Source organism: Fundulus heteroclitus, chromosome 4 (genome assembly GCF_011125445.2).
Source record: "Fundulus heteroclitus isolate FHET01 chromosome 4, MU-UCD_Fhet_4.1, whole genome shotgun sequence".
In the NCBI taxonomy this organism is placed as follows: Eukaryota; Metazoa; Chordata; class Actinopteri; order Cyprinodontiformes; family Fundulidae; genus Fundulus; species Fundulus heteroclitus.
Genome location: NC_046364.1, coordinates 8,102,779 through 8,130,511, shown reverse-complemented (window position 1 = coordinate 8,130,511; position 27,733 = coordinate 8,102,779). Strand labels below are relative to the sequence as shown.

Genomic DNA, 27,733 nt, shown 5'->3' with positions numbered 1-27,733 from the left:
ATGATGAGGAGGAGGAGGATGATGTTGTGAAGGCAGGCAGGTTGTAACTGACCGATCCACCCGTACATCCAAGCAGAGGGAGGCGGACACACGCGTTTCCATCGTTTACTACGCCGTCAGCCGGTCACACGCAGTGGCCAGCCCTCCCATTTATCGTTCGTGTCCGGTGGGGGAGGCTTTTTAAATGACCAGCCGTAACCTTGAGGAAAAAAAAACGCGACCCAATTCATCCGCCGGCCACCGCTTCCCCTCCCGTCTCCGTGACCGAGAGAGGCGCCCGGGACTCGGGCCGTCGTCTTTGACAGTTGGCTTCGCAGCGGACGCTAGCGGCTAACGGGCTAATGTGACCAGGTAAGGTGTGTGGAGGGGGGCTAACGCTGCGTGTTTGTTTTTAAACCCACGCTGCGTGTTGGCGGCACACTGCGTGGCTGCTTAGTGTTATTTATTATCTGTATTGTGCGACCACCGGACGTGGCGCTAGCGGGTGAAATGTTGAGCGGTTCGGCGGCGGAGCGCAGGTTAGCTGTGGCGGAGCTAGTTAGCCTGCTAGCTAATCCATCCGTGGCGTAGGAGAGCTGGCAGTCGGCGCGGACAGGAGGTGAGAGGATGCTTCACGAAGGACGAGCCGAAGCCGCGGACCTATTGCTGGAAATATAAATATAATAACGCTTTTACGGGCTGCCAGGAGGTTCTGGCATTGCTATTTTTATTATATTTGCTCAAGTGTTATCTTCATTGTAGCCAACGTCCTTACACTTTTCTCATTTAGATTTCCAACTACAGCTCATAAACACCGTGGGGATTTTTTTTTTTTAAATCCATCATTGATACAGTTTTTTCCCCCCGGACATATTGGTCACGATTTAGCATGTGGCAGAGTGGCCGAAAAATCTAATTTATTGCATGTAGGTCAATATAAAAAGGTAGCCAGCCTGTTCAGAGAGGTCGGTGCCCGTCACGTTTTCTTCGTGTATCCATTTACATGTTTAATGTATGGTTAAATACGCTTTTAAAAATAAAATAAATAGAATGTAATGCGGAAGATCGGCTTGGAAGGACAACATGTCCACACATGAAGGGTGTGCATCGCTAGCTGTGCATCAGGAGACTTCATCTCTGCTACAAGACAGACATTTTAGTACAGATCAAGAGGTGTATATGCTGATGAAATATTTATACACGCTCGTCTCACACTGTCAGAGGAGCTTGGTGTGTGCTTGACCCTCCCCTGCACAAGCTGTTAGTCAACTAAATCCACCCATCGCTACTTATTGGGTTCCCACGCAGCATGGGAATAGATTCACTCGTTTCCCAGGTCTGGCAAAAGAAAACAAGAGTACGGAAAAATGGGTTGAATTTTCACCGCCTGTGTGCTTTCCATCTTTTGGTTCTGCAGGCATCCTTTTAAAGTCTGATCACTGTAAAAAAAAGAAAAGAAATCAGCCACACATTCATTGGTATTAAACTGAATTGTGGGAACGGTATGGCATTTGTGACGTAAAACAATATGTGGGGAAAATATGTATTTAAGTAGTGAGCCTAGAGGATTTTATCTAAATGTTTATATTGTCCTGCCAAGGATGCATCTAGAAGCGGGAGTTAAAAAAGGGAACTAAATGTAAGTGAAATTTTCTTGAAATAAGTATTTGAGCAGGCAAATAAGAATATTTGCCGATGGAATGAGTGTTTTGACCTCTAAAATAAGATCTTGCACGTGAAATAAGACAATGAAGATGAGTTGTTTGTATTTTAAGTGCAAAAATCAAGAAGATTTCAAGAAGATTTTACTTATTTTTAGCTCCCTTTTGCAGTGTGGAGGGGGTTTGTTTTTAACTCAAAACTGTTTAGTTGGACTCAAAGCAGACGGTATATGATTTCTATTGTAGAAAGGTAATTTACGGGCGCAAGGGTTGTGTGTGGGACCCACGTACGAAGGCCTCAGTCCTCCACCTGGCTGTCCCAGGTTCGAGTCCAGGCCCGTGGACCTTTGCCCCATGTCTTCCCCCTCTCCCTAAAACCCCAAGTCCTGTCAGCCTACTTTCAAACAATGGCCACTAGTGCCACAAAAATGACATAAATAATAAAGATCATTTACCCTATCAATATAGATTTGAGCTATAATGAAGATTTCAATGACAGGAGCATCTCGAGGGAATATGCTTCATTTTTATGTTATGCCTTTTGATACCTCGGGAACATCTAAACGGCTTTAATTATCTGATAACCATGTTCTCGGCCAGAAGAACAGGTTTGTTAAACATTGGTGAGGAGCCGTGGCGGTCACTGCTGCCTGATACATCAGAATTTGATTCGTAATGGATCATTTAAATGCCAGGTGTGATGCAGACATAGAAATCTTCAGGAACAAAGTGGTGTGTGGAGTAAAATGAGGCAAAGGAGGGGTGACTTTTATCCATAGGCTCAAGGTCAGTGGCTGTCAGCTCAGAGATAAATCACGACGTATACATAGGAAATTTTATTTATGTTTGTCTTGCAGCTAATTCGGAGAACCTTAGAAACTGTGTAATAAGAGAATGCCGTCCATCGAGCTGCGCCTTTAAATCTTTAACAGACTCTGAAGTGAGTCTGAAGACCCCACAGTTGTTGTCTAAGGCTAAAGCGTTTTGTCAGGATGTGGATGTTAATTTTGCAGCGTGGCATGTTCCTAAAGACATGCGGCTGCAAGCACATAATTCCAGTTAACATCTAAATGTATCTTTGCTGCTGAAGCGTAGTCAGCAGCGCTGCTGATAATGAAGGCAGCATTGCAGTCGGTGGGAGCAGGCCTCTGCTTGCGTTGACGCCAAGACTCCAAACAATCGCCGGGTGTTTAGAAAGTTTTATTTTCCAGGCACTGGGAGACACCAGTGCTGCTCAAGTGACCCGACGTTTCGATGCGATACCGACGCTTCTTTTAAGTGCCCGTCCTTCGTAAGCGTTTGTGCCGCTTCGTCGAGCTAAAACTGCTCAGTCACTTGGCGTCTGCAGTTTGCCGTGACTGGAAAGCTGCAGCCCGTGCTGAAGGTCCGTGAATCACATCCACCTCTCATCTCTCTCTCTGCTTGCATAACCAGCGATCGCTGCCTGCAGTAATTCTGAAGAGATCCGCGTGTGTTGTGTTGAAACGCATTATGCTGTTTGCCTTTGAAGGCCGCTGGGCACGTTCTTGATTCTCATTTCCTTTTTTTTTTTTCTGAGGAAACAGTTCGGCACCAAGCCCACTTATTAAGAACCATCAGTGAGGCTGCACCGACCGTCCGTCCCCGTCTAAAAATAAATGTGTGGTTCTGCTCTCTGCGCTGCCTGCCTACAGCTTTGCTGCTCCATAAAACAACCATTTTGGCATTGCACCAGCAAGCCAGACCAGCGGGTAGATTCATTGGCCTGATGCTTTCGCAAGATAAAGAGGACTGGATGCAGGCCTAGCCCTGCCTGTCACAACATTTCCTAATAGCAGGCTTATTTCCTCCTACAATTTAACACGTGCCATGGGGAAGGTGCGTCTTGCTGCTATACGAAAATGTAAAACATCACCGGCTTTGTTTGAATGCTGTCAATCCCTTGAATTGTTCCAAAATATTTCACCAAGAGTGCCATAAGAAAAGATAATTTGCTCTGTTTGGTGACTCTGTACTGTGGTCCTGACCAGCATTAACAGAGATAAGCCAGTAGGAAACTTTCTGGTCCTCAGCGTATTTGAATAATTATAAAAACGCTGAGCGACGCCTGACATTAAGCCATCTCCATAAGATGTATTTAAGCCAGTTTTTTTGTGTCAGTTTTAAAGCCTCTCAGTTCAGAGTCCTAGACAGTCGCTCAGTTTCTGGCTCAAGCCGCCGGAACTGACAAAGACTACTGGATAGGCGTCGAAACCTTTTCGGAAAAGCCGAGCGAAAGTCCGCTCGCCTCCGATTTAAGCCTTTTTGCTGTTGCCACGACCCGGATAACTGAGAATTTGCACTGCCGTGATTTAATCGATCTTTGAATATCTAATATTCTCAGTCTGCTTCAGTGGGTCCCTTCTCCAAAGCCAAGGAGAGCCATTAGTGATAATTGGAGCCATAATGCATGTGAGGCAGCGTGTGATAAAGTCCCCTTAATGTTCTGATGTCCTCTCCGTACAGCTGTGCCGAGCACTGCCTCCTTTGTGTAGTTAAACGACAGGCAGCCCTGGCCAGGACGTATGACTGGAGGGTCACACTCCTGATTTACATGCTGCTCATTAACCTGCTCTGTTTAGCTCGCTGTCGTGTCTGTTTTTGCAAGACGAGGCCACATACGTTTTTTTTAAATATTTATTCACAAAGATCAAAGATCTGAGTTTTCATATCCAGTGTTTCGTTGAGGAAGTAAACGTCTTTTTTTATAACATGTTTCAACGTACAAGCGTTACATAGGCAAATTTATTTTTATAGCACGTTTCAGTAACAAGACAATTCAAAGTGTTGTACATGAACAGAAGGTTTGAACACAGCAGTTTCCAATACAGAAAACAAAACGGCAGACGATTCTAAATCAGGACTGGTCTATAATCCAATAACGATATATATCGATCAGCAGACGTGTGATTCAATAGGAAAAAAAAAGGTTAATATTCATTACATTCTCCCAGCCAATCACAACACAGACCCAGGAACTCTGCGTCACCAAGCTCCGCCCCCTTCAAACAGTTCAAAGAGCATGCGTTTTTCTTTTTTTAAGACTTACAGTTTTGGTAAAAAGTTGATTGAATAGAGGGTTCAGTTTGAATCCATGTCCTCAATTTAAAAACAGGTTGCCAAACAACAGTATAAAATGACCAGGGCTGCAGTTAAAATATGTTTAAATATATTTTGATAATCATCGATATTGATCAAGATTTCTATTTTATCGATATGTTTCTTTGTTCTATATCGTCCAGCCCTATTTTAAATGCGTATCATAAAAGTTCAAATCTACGTTCATGATACCATAAGAGGTATGTTTTTAATAATATCAGAAACGGAAAAAAAAGAGGCTGTATATGCAGCTCTGAAAGTTACGAGTCTTAAAATGAAAGCCAGAGCTAATTAGCAGCCAGTCTAGTGACTTTAAAACAGGAGTTATGAGTTCCTCTGGTTGAGGGAGCCAGTCGAACAGAAAACCTGAAGATGAGCCAGCTCCTCCTTATTAAGACGAGTAAACAAACCATTACAGTAATACAGTTACGTAGGGAGAAAATCATGAATTATTACCTCAAGCTCAGTTGTTTACTCCATTAATCTGAGATGTTCCTCAAATTAACAAAAGATGGTTCTATCTGTTTTTTTAAATGCTGCTTAAGGGAAAATGATGTATCAAAAATAACCTAAATTCCTGAGGCTGTGCTTCTGTGCGGCTCACCCAGTTGCTGCTTGAACATGATAATCAACGTTTCATTATTGTCTGAGTTTAGCTGTAATTCAACCACTGCTTAATGTTTAAGCAGTTAATCAAAGAGGACACTGACCTTAGGAGGCTTAAATTAATGTTAGAGTTGAATATTAGCAGCGAAAAGACAAGAAACATCACTAAACTGCTGAATTATCTGGCCTCAGTGTCTTTATTTTTTAAATGTAAGATGCAGTATACATGTTGAGTTTGTAGCTTTATGTGGCCAGCATCCGACTTGTTAATGTACAAATTAGAGCAAAAATATTTAGTTACTTCTCGGTATTTAAAGAATAAAGAATTTGGTACTCATCTTTGATTTCATAGTGGATTCTTTTTCCAATCCAAACATGGTCAAAAGGATTAGGGTCATTAGTTGGTTAACTGCCCTTAGCAAGTTCCAGATAAACCACATGGTGGTTGTCACCAAAACATGATTGGACCCCTCTTCTCATTAACAGAGCTCATTTAAATCATTTTGGTGGTCGCGGGACAAGCTTGCAATTTAAGTAACGTTGTCCAGGGATTTTCAGTACGGCTGAGTTTGATGCTGGCTACTTTATCCATTCCAAAGACTTATCAGTTTTCCATTCCAGGTATTGCATAGCGGATACGCTTCCAGCTCCGCCAAGGCTCTAAGTGAGCTGCTCACGATTCTGAAATGCTAACGGGGAGAAGTCTTAACCTCAGTGGTCATGTATAAAGCTAAGACCCCACATTGGTCTTAAATCGACACGCTAACACTGAATAACAGCAAACTGCGGCTCCATGTGTTATTAGAGGAATACAATTTGTAATCAATTCAGAACTTTAGTTGAATACTTTGGGGAAAAAGCTCTCTAATTCTCTCTCCACACTGCAAAAACTGAATTAAAAATAAGAAAAATCTACTTGAAATGAGTGCATTTATCTTTGATTTGAGCAGGTAAATAAGATGATCTGCCAGTGGAATAAGATTTTGGCACTTAAAATAGGAACAACTCATCTCTATCATCTTATTTCAGTGCAGTATATCTAATCATTTTAGTTTACGGGTAAAAATACTTATTCCATTGGCAGATAATCTTATTTACCTGCTCAAATCAAGGACAAACGCGCTAATTTCAAGAAGTTTTTACTTTAATTCTGTTTTTGCAGTGCATCTTGCTGCAGTTACTCATTGAATCACTGAGTCAAATTTTCTGCCATATTAAAGGGTGGTTCATAGCTTCCTCTGTTAATATATAGTATAGTAATGTTTACATAGGTAAATGAGTGGCTCATTGAGCTTATCAGTGCAGGGTAACATCGTGTAAACATGTCCTTCAACTTCTGTGTTTGCATTTCAGGGTGAAGCTTCTGCAGAATAGCGTTGCGATGTTTGTTTATGTCTGTTCTCCATGACACGACGACTCTGAAAGATCCTGTTACTCGACAGTTTGTTCTGAAGGCATATGTTGCTGTGTCGATAACTGGAGAGACCTTAAAATTACATTTTTGTCCTTTTTATTAAGGACTGTACGCATGCACTTGACACTGGTATCAAGATAAACCAAGTTTTAAAAAGTTCTGAAACCCCTGAACATTTCTGTTGTATGGTTGCTATGGTTTGAAGTCTTTTTTTGAGACGGCGGAGTGGCGAAAGACTGGCGCTTCCTCTGGCTGTTTAAATCACAAGTCAACGCTCTCCTACACTTGTTGCTGTGCACTGCTGGTCAGCTGGCTGAAAGAAGGCTCCCATGCTTTTTCATACAACTGAGTATAATCATACAATGAGAATTACACATTGATAAATCATTAAAAAATAATGTTAATTTTCACCAGATTAAAGCTGTATGTTTTGTTCTTTTTCTGATATTTGTCAGTAACTAACAATAGTTTTGAAGTTGTGGATATTTTGTAGTGCCAGGCTGCAAGAAGTTTGCCCTGCAAGGACCTGATTTTCCAGACTAGAGCTCTCTAGCTGTTTACATATGTAACAAAATACAATCTGCATCTTTACAATGTTTTTTCCCGATTTAAAAGAAGCAGCTCAGTTGATTTTGAAATTGGGATCATGTCTATGAAATGGCTTTACACCTGTACTTGCCATAACTATAGGCTACTTTACCCTCTGGGACGTTGTCTGTAAGAGGCAACATGGAGCGGCTAAATGGTTTTGGTGTTGAGTCGGACCCGTTACCTGTAAGTCACGGGGCTTTAAGGGCCATAGTGCACGCTCTCAATGGTCCTCATTCGAGCACAGCGCCTTAAGCTGCTTACTACATCAGCAAGCCTCCTTTATCCTCCAACAACAACAACAACCGGCTGTCACAATGGTGAAAAAAAAGTAATTAACATTTTTGTAGGGGTTTTAAGTGTTTTTCTGAGTCGAATAAAAAAAAAAAATAGGGGATATTGCTACAAACCTGTTGTGCCATTCCAGCCTTGTTTTTTTTTTTTTTTTTGTCACATTGCTTGTCTAGTGAAGATAAATTCAGTTCAATATTGTGCATTGTGTTTTTAATTTCCTATAAAGGAAATGCGAGGCAAGATAGCGCTGCTGCGTCATTCGTGGCACAGCTGCAACACTGATCACAGGAAGGCAACACGCTGCCAGTCTCATCTCGTTTTATGGTTTGTTAAAAGCATCAAATCACTGCCGTTCTTCACGCTGGAGGTTTTGTAACTTTACAGGAGTCAGCTTTTTATTTTGATGCAATAGATGCTTCTAGAAACGATGCAAGTGCTGAAAAAAAGTCCAGCTGTTTGGCATTAGGTTAATGTTTTGTTGGTGCCTGGAAAACGAGCCGTTTCAAAAACCTCCTGATTATTACGTCACAATCGGTGCTGCCCCTCACCTAGCAACCCAAGCGGAGCTCCGCCCACTTCAGCGACTTGTTTTACACCTGCACGAGCTCTACAGCGGCTGTTCGGCATGAACATGGTTTGTTATTTAGCACAAGCTAACGCTAATGACAGGCTAATGATAGCCCTGTGACCGTTTAGAAACTTATTCAGAATTCAGGAACGCTCTTGCTGCATCTTTGCTGGTTGTGCAGGAGGCTCCACTTCTTCTGCTTCTGGGTCTCAGGAGGACTTTTCTACCATTGTGCATCTGTATGCAGCCATTTTCACGTGTATAAAGCAAGAATGTAAACATTATGTTGTGGGGCGCGGCCAGCTACCTCTCATTTGCATAAAAGTGACAGAGCTCTAAAGCAGCTCGTTCTGGAAGCTCAAAATATGTGAAACTGGGGAGGTGAAATCTCATTACCTGTTTTTTTTTTTTTGTTTTTTTTTAACAGAAAATGTAATGAACATTGTTCTATAGCCCATAGAATTGTTTAAAAGGAAACCCAATAGAACCCATTTAAAAGCTGTGAAATAAGTGTTGGATGTCAAATATTGACCGGTCGTAACATCCTGACAGAAAATTGGTCATAAAAAAACAACAACTTTTTAGCTCAACTTTTCAGTTTTCATTTGGTATTTTAAACATGAAAATAACTGCTTGACTTTTATTTATTTTTTTATCTATCAAATGTGGCCGTTTTTTGTTCTTTTTTACTGTATGTTGAGGGAAAAAAAAACAAGGCTAACTAGTAGTGTCTGCTGTTAGCCCTTCACTGTTATCCTTTTTGGCAATTCCTGATGTTTGCTACTTAAATTCTGTCAGAACTCATAAAGATAATCTTTGCGATTTCTGGTCTTGGCTAATTAATTTTGATGAGTATGTGGGACAAGTATACTTGTGAAAATGTTTTTTTTTTTTTTTTTTTTGAAAGCCATGTGTAAAACACTTGGGAAAATCATTTCTATTAAATTACATGCATCCCATTTATAAGCTATCAGGGCAGGGGCGTTATTGGAATAATAAAATTAACTCTAATTGATCTTTACAAACTTCTAAAAAATGATATGAATTAAACATGTGTGCCATTAATTTCCTAAATGCTGCATTCTGAAAATGGCTCAATGTGAGTCTTCTGTTGCAAGTCTGACCCGGTTGGGCTATTCAAGCTACAAATCAGTCAGTTCCAATCACCTCCTGATTTCTTTTGACTTCTCTATTTGATTTCCTCTCATGCTAACATGCATTTTCAGGAATAACGAGCCAGCTTGATGATGATATTTTCCTGTTTTACAGGTTTGTCTGAATCGAACGGCCATAATGATCCTAAAGGACCGGGATTTCAACTACAAACCTGCCGTGATGAAAATACACCATTGACACCTGGATGTCGTGACATACAGGATTTGCATTTTCCAAGATGGAGAAAAAGAAATTGTGCCCACGTCTTCTCGACTACTTGGTGGTTGTTGGAGCAAGGTAAACACAGATCCTGACTTCCAGCTGAGTCGCTTGTTGTCTTAAGTGTATCTGAGTCAACTGAGTCATAAGAGGAGTCATGGGGGAAGGTGCTGCAACACGTTAGTCCCACACAAACATAGCTCCACCTTACCATCTGTATCGCAGAAAGTTAGTACCCTCAGCTATTTGGTAAACTTGAAGCTTGGTTCTTCAACAGTGTGTTTATGGGAATTTTAGCCTAGACCAGTTTAACTATTTGTATATATATAATAATCCAGTTTAAACTACATTTCAAATGCACTATCTGGTTTTCATTCGGTAATTTGTGATAACTTTTTCAGTTTCAAGTTACTGTTGCTCTCGTTATTTCTTTTTGGGCAGTGTAACCACTGGTTTATCAGTGCCAGAAGTTTGTAAAAATATATAATTTCTGGAAAATAAATTATGGCTTTATATTTAGATATTTATTTTAGTTTGCAAGATAAGTTTTTGTCCACCTTTTTTGATCGTTGGTGTTGACCTGTTGCAGCACTTGTTGAAAGACCAAAAAAGGTCAATTTCACTACTTCTTTTGGCCTTTTGTGTTTTTAAGCAGACATTCCTATATATTTTTTTTTTATTTTGTGAAATGATCACAAACATCAGTGTTGCACCAGATTTTCCTACGAAATTACCTAGTTTGTCTAGATGCCAAAAGCTGTGCAATAGCCCTTTACCACATGGCCAACCCTGTGTGGTGTGATGATTTGTTGAAGAAAATATAATAAAGTCCAACTAGACAAATGTTTTGCATTTAGTGTCCAGAATGTCATGAAATATGAAAATCTGGAAAACTGTTGCATTAAAAAAAAAGAAGAATTCAAGGATTGCTGGTTGCTGTATTATGTTATAAATATTTTAATTCTGGTACAGCTTTGCAAAATGGCTTTAAAAAAAGTCCATCTGCTAGATCTGCACCATATCATTAAGTGTTTTATGGCAAACCTTTCTAATTTAATCAATATAAAGTATTAGTTTATTCCTTAGGAGATGCACAGAATTCCTGAACATCTAAGACCTGACGCTTTTCTCCGTTTGCTCTTCAGGCAACCAAGTAGTGACAGTGTGGCCCAGACTCCACAACTCCTCCGACGCTACCCTCTGGAGGATCACCACGACTTTCCTCTCGCTCCTGATGTGGTGTTCTTCTGCCAGCCGGAGGGCTGTCTGAGCATTCGCCAGCGCCGGGTCAGCCTGCGGGACGACTCCTCCTTTGTTTTCACGCTGACCGACAAGGACTCGGGAATCACCCGCTACGGAATCTGCGTCAACTTCTATCGATCTTTCCAGCGCGGCCATCACCGCCCGCGAGACAAGACTAGCCACGCAGAGACCGCGGCGCAGGCAGCCGAGACCTCAAACGAAGCTGGCACCAGTGGAGGCCAGGCCGCCGCGTCAGCCGCACCCGACAACCCCGAGTCTGCACCCCCGCCTGCCTCCGGAGAAGAGGGCGGGCAGCCGGGCGGCGAGCAAACCTCTGGCAAGTCGCCGCAGCACAAACGCAGTGCCGCCAAGTTGGCTGCCAGGAACCGCAACAGCACGCTGACCTCGCTGTGCATAGTCAGCCATTACCCCTTCTTTACCACGTTTAGAGAATGCCTGTATATTCTCAAGAGGCTGGTGGACTGCTGCAGTCAGAGGCTAACTCAGCGAGCCGGACTCTCTCGAGCCACCCAGAGGTGAGGCTTTAAGTTTTTTTATTTTTTTTTTATTTTGAAGGTCAAAACTCACTTTTTCTGTTCATCTATCAAATCCTTGATTATTTAGAGTCACAGCACTTGTTTTTGTTGAAAATAGGCTTTTCAGAGAGATTTTTGTTTCCATTTTTAACCAAATGCTCAATCCACTCAATATTTTTTAATCACTAGAACGCCTCTTACTGTCTCCAGGATAAACAATTTGCTGACATTCACAGCCGTTCACAAGCACCTGTACACAAAGATCAAGAGAAGTGAATGGTACCTCTCAGAACCAAACAGTCCAGCACCGAGGCGCTCACCTAAATAGAGATGTCCTGACCAGTACTGATTTATGATGACCTGCTAATAATTTTTTTTATTTCTCACTGATTCAGATTTTTTATTTGGGATAAAACGCATCAGGGTTTCACAGTGGTAGAACATCTTGAGTTTCCATGACGGTATCAGTTGTGATATCAGCTTGTTTTCTTCTTTCCTCTACTCATCTCAGCTTCCATCACCCTGGACTTTAAGCATTTTGAGCAGCGTCATTTGTTTCCGGTGTTAACATCTGCTACCGTGAGACTTTTATCCAACTGGCTTAGCATTACAATAGCCTGTAAAACACACAACACCAAGTTCAAAACACTTGGAATAAATTGGCCAAATGTTGTTGCACTCCAAACAGTCCTTTGCGATGTAAAAATTGCAGACGCTGATAATTGCAATGATGATATATCTTTGATATATTGTGCAGCTATATATCACCTGTACATACCTACAACATGTATATAACACATTATTCAGAGGTAGTCATTTTGAATCAACTGAAACATTTTATCAAAAGATCATTCTGATTAATTATTTATTTTTTTAATTTGCATCAAAGCTTATGACTCGACTGAAAAAGAACATCAAATTTCACACAGTTGGCCGATGTGTTTTCAAAACAAGCAATGGTTGGAGTTTATTTAACAAATAAGAAAAGAAGAAGCACAATTTATTTCTGTATTTACTTTGTTTACATTTGTCCTGTCGAACAGCCATCCGTTTAAAGAAAGATCGATTCCAGTCTCTCTGGCAGATTGGTGCAGCTCCACCTCTTTCTTTCCCCTGTTCATCTGTATGTTTAATCTGACTAGTAAAGGGACCTTTTGTCTGTAGCTCCATGTTGTTTTGTTTTCGCAGCGCTCGATTTGTTTTTTTTTTTTCGCACCTCGAATCATGAATAATTGAAAGCAAAAATACCCAGACTGCAAATGGTCTCATTTGTTTTGATTGATTTATCTCACATGGAGTGTTACTTCATCAAGTATGACAGGTTCAGGCAACAGTTAACCTTCAGATGTCTGGTGCAGCATGTGTGTTTTTTCTCCCCATTTATGCTTGGATAGGTGTTTTCATAGTTTAATCCCCATGATTGAATAAAAAAAGAAATAAATCTTATCTGATCAGCAATTTAGTCTTTGCAGGTTTGTTGTGTTAAATGTTGGTGTGATATAGACAGCAGCTAAAGATGCCTGCCAGTAGTTTATCATGAAGTGGCTAAGACACTCTTGATGGAAGTCTGGTCGACGCATTGTTTGGCTGATATGAAATTCTCAGCCTATGAGTATTTTCAGCATGAACACCATGGGTTCTTGGTTCTAATGTGTTTGCTTAAACATTTGAAAGAAAATTCACAACAAGACCAGAGATGCGCCAATCCGATACCCAGATCAGATATTGGCTCCGATATCGACTAATTAGCTGGATCAGATATCTGATGATTGATGCCAATCCAACATTCTGATCCTATCATTTCTTTTTTAAATTTTTTTTTGATTAATATCATACACAGAAAAACACTTCTACGATCTAGTCACTTCTATTCTATTGTTTACAACGGCGGTTACGCACAGCAGCTACTGGTGAGCAAACACCGAGCAGCATGGAGCAAGTGCCGGACCGAGCCAAGTCTATTTGGGAACATTTCAAAGTTGATACGGCAACAAGTCCCACTGCAACATGCAGCATCTGCAATGCATAAGTTACGAGGAGGGTGATAAGGTTGGTGAATTCAACGCCACAAACTTAAATAAGCACCATGCTAAAGAACATGCAGGTCTTTTTTTTTTACAAAGTTTCTTTCAAGCCTGATAAATTCACTCACATGGCAAGGTGCACAGTTTATTCATTCAACAGTAGTATTGGAACGGTATCGGATTAGATCAAAAAAAAAAATGGATCGGTGCATCTCTAAACAAGACCCGTCTTCTTTTATTTAGAAATAACAAAGCAACATTTATTCCTGCTGCTTCTAAAATAATATATGAATTGTTAAAGTTAAGTTGACCTTCAACAGTGTAGACTCTAAAATTCCTCAAATGTTTAAATGTGTCTCTTGCTTGCCATAGCCGACTCAAATGGCTGAACTGCCTCACTAGCAGTCAAGCTAACCAGAGCTCTGCCGCTGAGCTGCTACTTGATTCTGGCCTGTAGGACCAGGGACGCATCTAAACGTTGCAAGACAAAGACTGGAGTTTGAAATCTACCGATTTACATCATTTATTTGATTTTCATTTTGAGTTTGATGCATAGAAGTAAGAACAAATGTAGAATAACACTTGCAGGACTTTTGAAGGCTAGTGCTTTTGTAGTTTCCACATTTTGTTTTCTTTTGTGACCAAAAATGTGTCTAAGAAATCAAAATTATTTTTCTTCTGAGTGAAGGGAAATATAGGAGGCCGGCTCTTTCAGCCAAATGGCTTTCAGTAAGTAACAGGTGGAGGAGGGGCAGCACTGCGTTATACTGTGATCCATAAAGCTGACGATGGCCATGTTGACTCCAGGCCTTTCTTTACCGTCTCCTGAAACAGACGTTAAGGCTCAGCATTTTGTACACTGCCTGTGCTAACTTCTTAAAACCTTATTTTCCTTTGATATTGGTGACCAGCAGTAGCGTCCGTCCATCTTGTCTTTGGCTTGGTGGATTTTTGGATACTGCATCACTCCAGAGCAGGGAAAAAAACATTTAATTTGGGACATTTTAATGCTATAAGTGACTCTTAAAGTTAGATTTGCCCGATTATGAGTAAAGTTCTTCTTTTTATGCGCATTTATTTTGTGTCACTAAAATGATCTAGTCTGTCCAGTAATTAGCAGCTTGAAATCATAGTTTATCTTATAACCTCAAAGCATTAAAGCCAAAGGCCTAACAGACTGGACTTGTTGTTTTTCCCCCGGCTTGCCCAGTTGAAATGTTATGTTGCGGTGACAGAGAAAGAGGAGAGTCATTGTATAATGGCTCGGAGCCCTTCTCGCCATGGCAGCTCTGACAGATTGAGGTCTCCAGCTGCCTTTGGGTAGCAGCTGCGAGGTGGGAGGGCTCTGCTGGCCTAATGGTTTACCCTCCCTCCCCGCCACACACACACACGCACACACCGCCAATTATACACTTCAGGACCCATCTTGGTTTTGCACGTGTGCTGAGCAAGTTCAAATCAATATTTTGGTGGTTGTCGAAGAGCCTTTTCTGTTGACGTATTATTTGCCCTTCAGATTAGTTATTTTGCAGTCTGGCATCTGTCTGCAGCATCATTTAATCTGCTGCAGCATCCTTTTTCTCATAAAATTTCTCATCAACTTCAGCCAAACCCGGCATATTTGACTCGCCGTGAGATGCTTAAGTGTCCCTGAATAATTGTATTTGTTTCATGGGAATCAAAAGCGTTTAGGCAGAATAAGCAGTCTGTTTTCTTACAAGTGTATGAAGAAAGAGCTTTCAGCAAAAGGAGAAAATTTCACCTTGAACTGATGAAACTCAACAGCTCGACTGTTGTAACAATGGTAGTTTGACGTTTTTGCAATTTAGGCGCAACTCTTGCACAGACATTCAGTCATCTTCAGGAAATTTTGCAATTTTAGGTTTAGAATCACATTGACATTAAGAACATTTAACTTTATACTCTAATCTAGGGCTGGGTATCATCGAGGATGAGCCGATATGATTCTCGATACATAGCTCAGCTTGATTTGATTTGACTCCAATATCGAAATTTATTACTTTCAAATTAATGTTCAAAGTCATTCAATTAACAAAACCAGCCAAATATATTTGTTCAATTTATTGAACACTGATATATTAACAGGAAAATAAAGTGCATTTGGTTCAATGCATTTAATGTATCACAGAAACCAAAAATGTGCCTAAACGTCTGATTTTAGAGACAAAGGCACTTCTACACTGAGCTATATAATACACTGGAGTGCTAATCACCGTCTGTTTGAACGAGTCGCTTTGAAGCCACCAGCCGCCATATTGGTACTCCCTATTTCCCCCCAGTAACTAAGGAATATGTGCGCTACAGCATCGAATAACGACGATTTTCTCATGTTCAGGGGGGGCTTAAGACTTTTAAAATGTTAAATGCCATATAGTTTTATGTTATGTTCTAAAAATATCAAGTACTGAGAAAGTCATGTGCTCAAATATTTTGCATTTTATTCATTTAAATATATATGTTTAACATTTATAAATATATAAATAACAATATACAAAAAAAAAAAAAAAAAATATATATATATATATATATTAATATGAATAGCATATAAAATATTTCAGCACCTAATTTCCTAGTAGTTGATAGTGTTAGTACATCCACTGACTGTAGAATTACCTGTGAAACGTTTTCACACAGCCAGAAAACTGCTTGTTGTTACAACCAAATCCTATGGGATTCTGTGACAGAAGGGAGGAGCAAGATGGCGGCCAGTGACTTCAGTTTTTCGGCAAATCAGCACTCCAGTGTATTATATAGCTCAGTGCGCTTATTCGTCTCCCTTGCACTTCCTCGCTGTAGTAATGGCGCACTTTAATAACGCCCCCTAGGGGTGGGGAGGTATATCGATATTGAAAGCTAGAATATCGATATTAAATCGTTTTTAAAAACATCAATATTAATCTTTGTATAGATTTTTATGCACAGCCCTGAATCTAATTGTGGAGAGGAACTATTTAGGATGCATGACGTTGAATGCGTGATTTGCTTGTTGCTGATGCAGGGACACCATGTGGCGCGTGTTTACCGGAGCGCTCTCGGTGGAGGAGAAAGGTAGCCAGCTGCTGGCCGACCTGCGGGACATCGAGTCCTGGGTGTACCGGCTGCTGCGCTCCCCGGTGCCTTTGGCAGGTCAGAGGCGCGTGGACGTGGAGGTGCTGCCCCAGGAACTGAAACGGCCGCTCACCTTCGCCTTGCCTGACAACTCTCGTTTCTCCTTGGTTGACTTCCCGCTGCACCTGCCCTTGGAGCTGCTGGGTGTTGACGCCTGTCTTCAGGTCCTCAGCTGCATCCTGTTGGAGCACAAGGTAAGCATGGGAGAAAGTCAGGAGTTCAAGATGTGAACCAGTTATCCCCTCAGCTTCTGTTTTGTCTATATTTACATTTGCAGTCAGGGTGATTTTTCTTGCTCCAAGGCTTCTATTCATGCATAAAAATATGTTAAATGGAACCAACAAAGCAGTTCATTCTGAGAAAAACCTACCAGCATGCACACCACACAATGTAATAATTAGAAATAAGGAAACTTGATTTAATAATCCTCATTTTGAAGGAGTTTAACCAACTGTATTTTCAAAGCAACTAACTTCATTGGGGTGTACAAGCATTTATTTTTGCCGCACTCCTTTAAGATCCTGCTGTGTTGTTTTACATTTTAGCTTTCAGACAGAGATGATTGGAAAAGATTTGGGTATTTTAATTCACCTTTAAGCAAAAATACTTCCTTATACTTTTAAAACTTGCCATAACGAGTAACGATTTATTATTCAGTTTCTGCTTATTGTTGTCTTAAGCCGTTTGATTTGCACAAAGCAGAAGAAGAGAGGCACAGTTTAGGACTCGGATAAACGTGTCTCTTCTCTCTGTCACCCGTTGAGTCATTAACCTGAATGTAACTGGAATCCTAGTTCAGTTTGCCGGTGTAATGTTACTTTAAGTCTACTAACATGGGCTCATTTGAAGCATTTGCAGACCAAAAACCTGTGCTTCTAGTTTTATATCTCTATCTGCCTTTTTTTGATCTTATTTCTTCATTTTGTGGTCACCTGACTAGTTATGTTAAGATGTGTTTATTTTTAGAGATCTACATTAAAAGGTTTGAAGAAAAATGCAACAATGACTTCTCAAAAACAAGCCAATGTTAATGTTCCCTTTCTGCATCACAGAAAAACTGCATGTAAAAGTGTAGAGTGTAAAATCCTGCAGCTTATGAGAAATCTGTATAACATATCCCCCTTTATCCCTTTACAAGATGGATCATAGCTTACTAACTTTTATTCACATTTCAAAATATGGAAGTCCTCTACATCACATGATTAATACATTTTTAAATAAATAACCCTCTACTGTATGTCTGCATAATATGTGAGAGAACAAAGCTCAGATTGACTGCTGTGTTAAACATTTTCATCATTATTTGCTCTATTGGAACTAAACTCAAGCGAATACGTTTTTCTGTCTTTGGTCATTACTTATTTATAAGCAGTTACAAATTTAAACAGTTAAATTTAGTTAAACAGAATTTGATTTATAATTCAAAAACAAAACATACCAAGCTGACATTTTAGATTGTCTTCAACATCTTTTATGTTATATTTATTTTTTGCATTTCTAAAGCATAACTTTTCCCCCCAGGAGACGCTGAAGTCGTGTTGAAGTTCTGCCTCAGAATAAAAGCTGTACTGTTCAACACCAGAATTATAAACAATGATTTAGTCACAGTGACTGCACCTTATAACCTATAGAGATTCCCAACAAACTTCATGAAAAGGTGCAACTAACGTTTTAAAGGCATTTTGCATTCAAGGACCGTCCCGTTTAATCGCTTTGAGGAAAGAGAAGAGAGACTCCTGTGGATTCTAGCCATACATTTGTAATCCTTTTGACAGCATTTTCTTTTTTGACATTGCACAGATTATAATACAGTTTCAAAGTCAGAGGAACTTTCCAACTTTCTCAGATATTTAACAAATTAATCCTGAGAGGCCTGTCCCCAACAGCCACTCCCACACGGCAGCAGCAGCTAATAAAAGTTACTCTACAATCCCAGTTCTCTGCGTACCTTGGTTTTAAAGTCACGGTTCGGTTTTTGGTACGCTTCAATCAAGATAGTTTTTTTAAAACCTTTATTTTAAACTTGTGAAAATATTTAGATTGTTTTTTAAATGCTTTTTAAACATCAGGGCAGCTATTAAATAACTGAATGTAGATATGGTGTTTTTTTTTTTTTTTTTTTTTTTTTAAATGGATAATCAAGTATAGCCAGTACATGGATACATTTTACCTAAAACCACCTGAAAATGATCACCGTTATTATTTAGCAATTGCTTTAATGGTACTACATTGATATTTGAGAATAACGCATGTTTTACATCACTATGTAGATGTCTTGATAAATATCAAACGGAGTAAAAAACCTGTCCCTGAATGCACCTTAGAAGTGTTGAGCTGTTGGGATTCCTCTTCTCCTCAGAAGGCATCCTGCCATCATGTCTGCTGCTGTGCCTCATTTTATGCTGGTTGAATGCTACTATAGACAGGAGGATTAGGACCTTACATAATTTGTCTCCTGTACCAGTGATGCTTGCGTTGGACTTAAAGTTGAGTAATTAAAGCTGCAGTAGTTAACTTTTGTAAAAATGTATTTTCTACATATTTGTTAAAAAGGTCAGTAAGTACAGACGGTGAAATATGAGACAGATAACTTGAAAAAAATCAACCTCCCGTTGGTTCTACTGCCATTTGCCGAAATGCACCGCTCCCGGTCAGAAACAACCAATCAGAGCCAAGAGGAATGTCTTAGCAGTGTTAATCAAACCTGCTGTTCACTCTTCCCCTGCACAGCGCCACCATTGTTCAAGCTCGAGATTGCAGAAACAACCTCAGGTTACAGGAAAACTGCCAATTTCTGGAGGGGCACCTGCTCAGAGCACAAAAACGGGTAAATTGAAGGCCGACGATGAAAACCAAGCTAAAAAGAAAGATTTAGACCGACCCCGAAATAAGATATGTTTCGTAGCAGCATGGCAGGCTGGTCTCTGCTGAGGGGCATAGAATTAGAGGTTTGAAGTGTTTCCTTATGTTTCTTTAACATCTTTTAACATCTCACTGACTAAAAAGGGCCAGCTGGGTCTTCTCCCTGCAGTAACAACTTCTACACCGAAGAGTGTGATTATTAATATGACCCGGTAGAGCTTAGTAAAATTAATTCACTGATTAGAAGCAGGGTTGATCAAGCATAATATTTTCTGATTCCAGTCATCAGCTCTCGTCTCAGTGGGTCTTCCCCCAATCTGTCTTTGCAGGTAGCACTGGAAGGCCTGACTAAAATTATTTATCTTTAAAGTAAAATTTTCTATCCACATGAAATCTCCGGTTAACTTTGGTTTTGTCTTGACACAGATCTCCCCAGATTTAACCATATAAAATGTTACAGGATGAATTTAAGGTGTTAATCTCAACAACAGGGGAAAAAATTGTCATGTAAATTAGAAGCTAACATAAAAGATGTCTGTAAAATAATAAAAGAATCGGAGCCTGTATGAAATGTCCTTGTGTTCATCAGTTTTGGACTTTGAATAAAAATGACATTGTGAAATCTTTTTCAGTCAAGCTGAACTAATTGAAAGCTGCCACACTGACGTCTCTTTTGAGCTTTTTGTTCTCCCAGCTTCATTTGTTCTTGAAAGCCAGCTTTTAATAATGCCGTTACAAACTCAAGAGAAAACGGGCGCTCTTGCCTTTCAGATAGACAACAAGGAAATAAGGACAAATCGTTGAAATTGTTAAAAGGCAGACAGTGTCATGGTTTTCAGGTGACGAGTCCACATGCAGATACGATCGGGAGGCAAAACACAGTTTTAAGATGTTTATTATAAGAAACAAGCAGATCTAAGGACGGGACTACGGGTGAGTCGGCTGGGTCAGAACGTCAAGGCTGGCGAGTCTGTAAGAAAGAGGAAGTCAGAAACCACGAAAGTTGAACCAGGGAAGTAGCTAGAAGTGCGCTGCTTACCATTTAGCCGGGCGGACCTAACCGGGAAGAAGTAGCGTCGGGAATACTCTATGATTCTACTCAGCTGGAGTTAGGCGGCTGGTGGCTGAGGACGGCTGATGCAACTGGCGAGGGATCCTGAGCGAACCTCGTCGGCAACGGTTGACAGATGGATTGACCAGAGTGAATGCAGAACCAGCAGGAACCGGGAGAGGGGAACTCAGGCCTCGCTGGGTAACATCCAGGAAGTATGAGGGGAGCGCCAGAGCAAAATCTGAGCAGGCGGTTCTGCTGGTCTGTTTCTTCGGAACGAGACGTCAAGACGGGTGAGTGCATCCAAGCACAAAAATCTGAGGCAAACAGAGATCCAAAAATTAGTCAAAAACCGAAGAGCAAAAACTCACAAGCTGGTGTCCGAGCGTAGGGACAGAGGCCACGTCGTACCACGACTGGTTAAGGCTCTGGCGTCTTCCATCTGTCAGCGCTCTGCTTAAGAAGCCAGAGGAAGCCGCCTGCAACGAGCTGCAGGTGTGGGCCACGCCTCCTCAGCCAACCAGACACACCTGTGGAATAGAGTTAGAGTAGAGCAGCACAGAGAATCCTGACACTACCCCCCCCTCAACGGCCGCCTCCTGGCGGCCCAGACGAAGAGGTGCTGGGCTGAGTAGCCCAAAAATCTGCAATCAAGTCCTTATCCAAAATAGTAGCTGCGGAAACCCACGAGCGCTCCTCAGAGCTACGACCCTCCCAGTCGACGAGGTATTGGTGACCCCTACCTCGCCGACGGGCATCCACAACCCTGAGAACCCGAGGGTTCTGACTGTCCTGGGAGGGTGGAGGGGGTCCGGAAGGAGGGCACAAGTTGCTGTCCAAAACGGGCTTGATCTGGGACACATGAAAAGTAGGGTGTACTCGGGAGTGAGGGGGCAAACGTAAACGGACAGTGCTCGGGTTAATCACTGTCTATCTCATAGGGACCAGTGAACCGGGGAGCAAGCTTCTTAGCGGATGGATTGGACAAAACGTCTCTGGAAGATAACCAAACCTTCTGACCGGGGCGATACTGAGGAGCTGGTCGGCGGTGCTGGTCGGCAAACCTCTTGCTCCGCTCTGCGGTGCGAGTGAGGGCAGTGATGGTTGATCTCCAGATGTCCTGGCAGCGAGCAATGTAGTCGTTTACAGATGTGAAGGGAATCCTGAGTTCCTCTGTGGGTAGAAGTGGAGGCTGATATCCCAAAGCAACCTCAAAAGGTGAACGTCCAGTAGCTGAGGTGATGTGTGAATTAAGGGCATACTCCACCCAGGGCAAAAACTTGTTCCAGTCGGAGGGTGAAGATGACGTAAGGCAGCGGAGAGTAGTCTCTAGTTGCTGGTTCATGCGTTCAGTTTGGCCATTAGTCTGAGGATGATATCCAGAGGTGAGTGTATAACGGGCACCCAGAGCAGAGCAAAAGTGCCGCCAGACCTGGGAGATAAACTGAGGCCCCCGGTCAGAGAGGATATCAACAGGGATGCCGTGAAGCCTGAACACATGTCTGATAAGAAGCTGAGCTGTCTGGAGTGCGTTGGGTAATTTGCGGATGGGAATAAGATGACAGGACTTAGAAAACCGATCAACTACCGTCAAAATAGTTGACATACCTTGGGACAAGGGGAGACCGGTAACGAAATCAATCGCTATGTGGGACCATGGACGTCTGGGGATGGGAAGAGGATTTAACAAACCGGAAGGTGGCTGTGTAGAAGACTTATTCTGGGCGCAAACGGGGCAGGCGAGAACATATTCTCGAACATCCTTCGTCCATGAAGGCCACCAGAATCGCCGGGAGACCTGGGACTGGGTTCTAAAAATGCCCGGATGGGCGGAAAACTTCGTGTCATGACTCCAACGTAGAACCTCAGGACGAACAGACTGGGGAACGTACTTAAGCCCAGGTGGCCCTGTACCTGGGTCCGGGTCTAAAAGTTGGGCCTGTCTGATTCTGTCCTCCAGATCCCAATGCAGCGCTCCAACCGTACAGGTGGGAGGAAGAATCGGTTCCGGCTCCCTCTCTTGTTCAGAAGATGTAAACAGACGGGACAGTGCATCAGGCTTGACATTTCTGGAGCCGGGTCTGTAGGTGATGGTGAGGTTGAATCGAGAGAAAAACAAAGACCAACGGGCCTGTCTAGAGTTGAGTCGACGGGCTGACTGCAGATAGGAGAGGTTCTTGTGATCTGTCCATATTATGATGGGCTGCTCGGATCCCTCTAACCAGTGCCGCCACTCCTCCAACGCTAGTTTAATAGCTAGTAGCTCACGATCACCTACATCATAGTTCTGCTCTGCTGGTGATAACCGACGGGAGAAGAACGCACAAGGGTGCAACTTACAGTCTACCTCCGACTGTTGGGACAAAACCGCTCCCACCCCGGTATTAGAGGCATCGATCTCTAAGATAAACTGTTTGGCGGGGTCGGGGTGAACTAGTATGGGAGCCTGGGAAAAACGGGCCTTAAGTTTACTGAAAGCCTCCTCGGCCTCTGGACTCCAGACATAAGGTACCTTGGGGGAAGTGAGAGCATGTAAAGGAGATGCTACCTGACTATAGTTCCTGATAAAGCGCCGATAGAAGTTAGCGAAACCAAGAAAGCGTTGGAGCTGTTTGCGCGACTCAGGAACAGGCCATTCCACCACTGCCCTTATCTTTTCTGGATCAGACTTCACCTGTCCGCCCTCTAAAATCAGACCAAGAAAGGAAACAGAAGACTGGTGAAAATCACACTTCTCGGCCTTAACAAATAAGCGATTCTCTAATAATCGCTGGAGAACAAGACGGACGTGTTGTTTATGTTGTTCTAGGTCACGAGAGTAAATCAGGATATCATCAAGATAAACGAAAACAAAAACATTCAGAAAATCCCGAAGGACATCGTTCACTAATGCTTGAAAAACTGCCGGGGCATTGCACAAACCAAAAGGCATGACTAAGTATTCAAAGTGACCTAGCGGGGTCTTAAAGGCCGTCTTCCACTCATCCCCCTGTCTCACCCGAACCAAATGATAAGCGTTGCGCAGATCAAGTTTAGTGAAGATCTTAGCATTCTGGACTGGTTCGAGGGCTGAGGATAATAGAGGGAGCGGGTACTTGTTCTTAACGGTTATTTGGTTAAGCCCTCGATAATCGATACAGGGTCGAAGGGTTCCATCCTTCTTACCAACGAAAAAAAACCCCGCACCCAATGGGGAGGATGAAGGACGGATTAACCCCGTAGCTAGAGATTCCCCTATATACTTCTCGAGCGCTTGACGTTCTGACCTGGAGATGTTGTAGAGCCGACTCACCGGTAGTGGAGCCCCAGGCAAAAGGTCAATAGCGCAATCGTAAGGGCGATGTGGGGGAAGTGAACAAGCCTGAGTTTTACTGAATACTCTCTGAAGATCGTGGTATTCCTCCGGGACTAGCGATAGGTCAAGAACGTCCCCAGATTCTGTCTCAGGGGAATGGGTAACAGCTACAGGACGAGCGGACTGTAAGCAGCGAGAATGACAAGCTGGAGACCAAGATTCTAATCGGGACTCGGCCCAGTTAAACTGCGGGCTGTGGACACTTAACCAGGCTAAACCCAAAACAACGGGTGAACGTTTTACAGGGAACACAAAAAACGAAAGTTGTTCCCGGTGGTTACCCGAAACTATCACTACTAGAGGTCGAGTGCGATGGGTGATTAAGGTTAAACTCTGCCCATCCAAGGACGACACCCGGAGAGGCTCGGGTAAAGGTTCGACCGGCACACGAAGCTGATCCACTACGGTTTGGTCAATTAAGTTGAAGTCCGAACCGGAATCAACTAGAGCCGAGACATCGAAAGTATCATGATCAAACATTAACGTCACCGGTAAATGTAAGCGAGAGAGAGATGGCGCCTTAGTTACTACTCGGGGGCTAGAACTATTAACGTCCACCGTTCTCCCCGTTACGAACGGTGGACTGGATCTTTTGGCCGAACCGGACAATCCTTAAGGAAATGACCTTCCCCTCCACAGTATAGACATAAGTTGCCCGCGAAACGCTGTTGACGCTCCTTCTTGGTTAAACCAACCTGGCCCAACTGCATGGGTTCAGGAGGTGATGGAGCGGACCGCGGTTCCCTATGGGTGAGCGTGGAAGGGGTGGATGATCGCATGACTTGGTTCTGTCTAACTCGGTTCCGACTACGTAGCCGGGTATCCAACCGGATGGCTAGCGCCACAAAATCCTCAAAATCCCCGGGTTCCTCCACCCGGGCTAATTCATCCTTAAGGGACTCATCAAGAGCCTGAAAAAATACTGCCTTTAACGGTCTTGGTTGCCAATCCGCCGCTGCGGCAACCGTACGAAACTCCACTGAGAAGTCAGATACGCGTCGACCGCGCTGTTTTAACGAAAGGAGATGACGAGACTGATGAGCCGAATCTAACTCGGGCGAAAAAATAGTCTTAAACTCGGTAACGAATTCCTGAAAAGTAACCCCGAATGACTGACAATCAGGGAATCGAGCCTCAGCCCAACTAAGTGCTTTACCTGTTAGGAGTCCTAGTACATAAGATATCTTAACCTCATCTGAGGCGAAAGTCTGGGGGGATTGGTTAAACACCAGTTTACACTGGAAAAGGAAACCTCCGCAACTCCCATGGTCACCAGAGAATTTCTCCGGACTAGGTGACGCGCTCTCAAGTGGCGGAGCCCAAAGCTGGTTCTCAGTGCTCGGAGCGACGGGAGGCGGGGTGCTAATGTTTTGAGTGACAGGCGACGTCATCGCGGAAGTAACTGTGTCCATGAGCTGGCTAAACTGAGCGGCTAATCTATGAAGCTGCTCCTGTGTTGAATTTACGGCTAAACCTAGTGACTGCATCTGCTCTTGCTGTGCGGCTAACTGCCGCCCGAACGTATCCGCTGGACTTTGGTGGCCAGAGCCTTCTTCTGTCATGGTTTTCAGGTGACGAGTCCACATGCAGATACGATCGGGAGGCAAAACACAGTTTTAAGATGTTTATTATAAGAAACAAGCAGATCTAAGGACGGGACTACGGGTGAGTCGGCTGGGTCAGAACGTCAAGGCTGGCGAGTCTGTAAGAAAGAGGAAGTCAGAAACCACGAAAGTTGAACCAGGGAAGTAGCTAGAAGTGCGCTGCTTACCATTTAGCCGGGCGGACCTAACCGGGAAGAAGTAGCGTCGGGAATACTCTATGATTCTACTCAGCTGGAGTTAGGCGGCTGGTGGCTGAGGACGGCTGATGCAACTGGCGAGGGATCCTGAGCGAACCTCGTCGGCAACGGTTGACAGATGGATTGACCAGAGTGAATGCAGAACCAGCAGGAACCGGGAGAGGGGAACTCAGGCCTCGCTGGGTAACATCCAGGAAGTATGAGGGGAGCGCCAGAGCAAAATCTGAGCAGGCGGTTCTGCTGGTCTGTTTCTTCGGAACGAGACGTCAAGACGGGTGAGTGCATCCAAGCACAAAAATCTGAGGCAAACAGAGATCCAAAAATTAGTCAAAAACCGAAGAGCAAAAACTCACAAGCTGGTGTCCGAGCGTAGGGACAGAGGCCACGTCGTACCACGACTGGTTAAGGCTCTGGCGTCTTCCATCTGTCAGCGCTCTGCTTAAGAAGCCAGAGGAAGCCGCCTGCAACGAGCTGCAGGTGTGGGCCACGCCTCCTCAGCCAACCAGACACACCTGTGGAATAGAGTTAGAGTAGAGCAGCACAGAGAATCCTGACAGACAGAACTTAAAGATTTTTTTTACTTGGAAAGCTCAAAAATTATAACGGAATTTGTCACCATTTGCAGTTGGATCCACTTTTTTTCAGTATTGCTTATTGTGTTTTTTATTTATTACCCTTCTTTACCTTTTTAAGGTCATTCTTCAGTCTCGTGATTACAATGCCTTGTCCATGAGCGTCATGGCCTTTGTGGCTATGATCTACCCCCTGGAGTACATGTTCCCCGTCATCCCGTTGCTGCCTACATGCATGGCGTCTGCTGAGCAGGTGAGTGTAGAAATGAAGCAAATAGACGTTTAGTAGCCAGTTATTATTTTTGTGTAATCTCAAACCCTTTGCAGACTTGTTATTTCTTACTGTAAACACCATCTGTGGTTGGAATGTCTGCTTTGTGTAAAAACTGGTACTCGCTCTCCTCCTCACAGCTCCTTCTCGCTCCCACTCCCTACATTATTGGTGTTCCAGCCAGCTTCTTCCTCTACAAATCGGACTTCAAAATGCCAGACGACGTTTGGCTCGTTGACCTTGACAGCAGCAAGGTGCGTTTGCCGACACAATGTTTTTTTACGCATCGTGCCACATCAGCGGCAGGTTTTACCCAAACGCAGCTCCCCAATAAAGCAGTAAAACCAGGGCTTAGTGTTTTTCCCCAATGAAATGCATCTCAAAATCCTTTTTGTGGATTAAGGTGCATTTAATGATGATTACCTTCCTTTGGGATGCACATATGTGGACTTAGAGATTACATTTGTATATATATATATTTTTTTATCTTTAAAACAAAGTAGATTTTGATAAGTCTACTTGTGTGGCTTGCAGGTTATAGCACCTACCAATGCAGAGAATCTGCCCCCTCTGCCAGAGCCTGAAGCAGGCGAGCTTAAGAAACATCTAAAACAGGTAATCAACGCTTGTTTTTATTTTCTTTTTGAAGTGAATTTGACTCAACCGCCCTGTGCCAGCCAGAAAGCAGTGATCTCAGCGGGATACCAGTGTTTTTATATAGTTTTTCCCCCCTTTTATTATGACTTGACGACACTCTTGTGTACATGTAAAAATTCTCTTTCAGCAATTTGGAGAGTAAGTCCCTTCCTCATCAGCTGGGTTGTCTGTATTGTAGATGAGTATGAGAACGTTTTGAAATGGTTTGTTTTTAGTGCACTAACACGTTATTATTTTTTCTCTTTTCTTTTTTTGTTCCCATTTTGTTTGCATGCTCTAGCTGTTGGAGGTAAAGTCCAATACTTGGACAACAAAAGAAATCTTTTAGTGTTACTGACGGCAACCAATTTCCCCTTATAACCCTATCTAACAATTTCAGAGTCTGGTTCTGATTCATTAGATTAGTCAATCTTGTACATGCAGCACCTTACGAAAGCATTACTCAAGCTTTTTCATGGGACAACCACAAACCTTCATGTCTTTTATTGAGATTTTTCGTGTTATGTTGAAGAAAAATGGGCCCTGGCTTTCAAAGTTTTGCAGAAATAGAAATCTGAGAGTGTTGGTATGTTTATGTATTCACCCTTCTTTACTAAAAGGAACCATGTCATGCAGGCTCCCTTTCGTAAAAA

At 42.6% G+C, this 27,733-nt stretch overlaps 1 protein-coding gene across 18 annotated transcripts in view; it reads left to right on the top strand.

Annotated features, from left to right (window-relative positions):
• Nucleotides 1-27,733, top strand: part of madd (MAP-kinase activating death domain) — a 69,741-nt gene continuing 42,008 nt past the window's right edge. For 9 of the 18 annotated variants that reach the window (XM_036135997.1, XM_036135996.1, XM_036135992.1 and 6 more), the window contains exons 1-7: nucleotides 2-351; nucleotides 9,497-9,679; nucleotides 10,747-11,379; nucleotides 16,423-16,726; nucleotides 26,295-26,426; nucleotides 26,585-26,698; nucleotides 26,979-27,059. In XM_036135997.1, the coding sequence (XP_035991890.1) occupies nucleotides 9,621-9,679; nucleotides 10,747-11,379; nucleotides 16,423-16,726; nucleotides 26,295-26,426; nucleotides 26,585-26,698; nucleotides 26,979-27,059 (1,323 nt within the window). In that variant the 5' untranslated portion in view covers nucleotides 2-351; nucleotides 9,497-9,620. Of the gene's footprint in view, nucleotides 352-9,496; nucleotides 9,680-10,746; nucleotides 11,380-16,422; nucleotides 16,727-26,294; nucleotides 26,427-26,584; nucleotides 26,699-26,978; nucleotides 27,060-27,381; nucleotides 27,391-27,733 lie in introns of all 18 variants that reach the window. The other 9 variants (XM_036135994.1, XM_036135993.1, XM_036135990.1 and 6 more) reach the window with 2 other exon arrangements.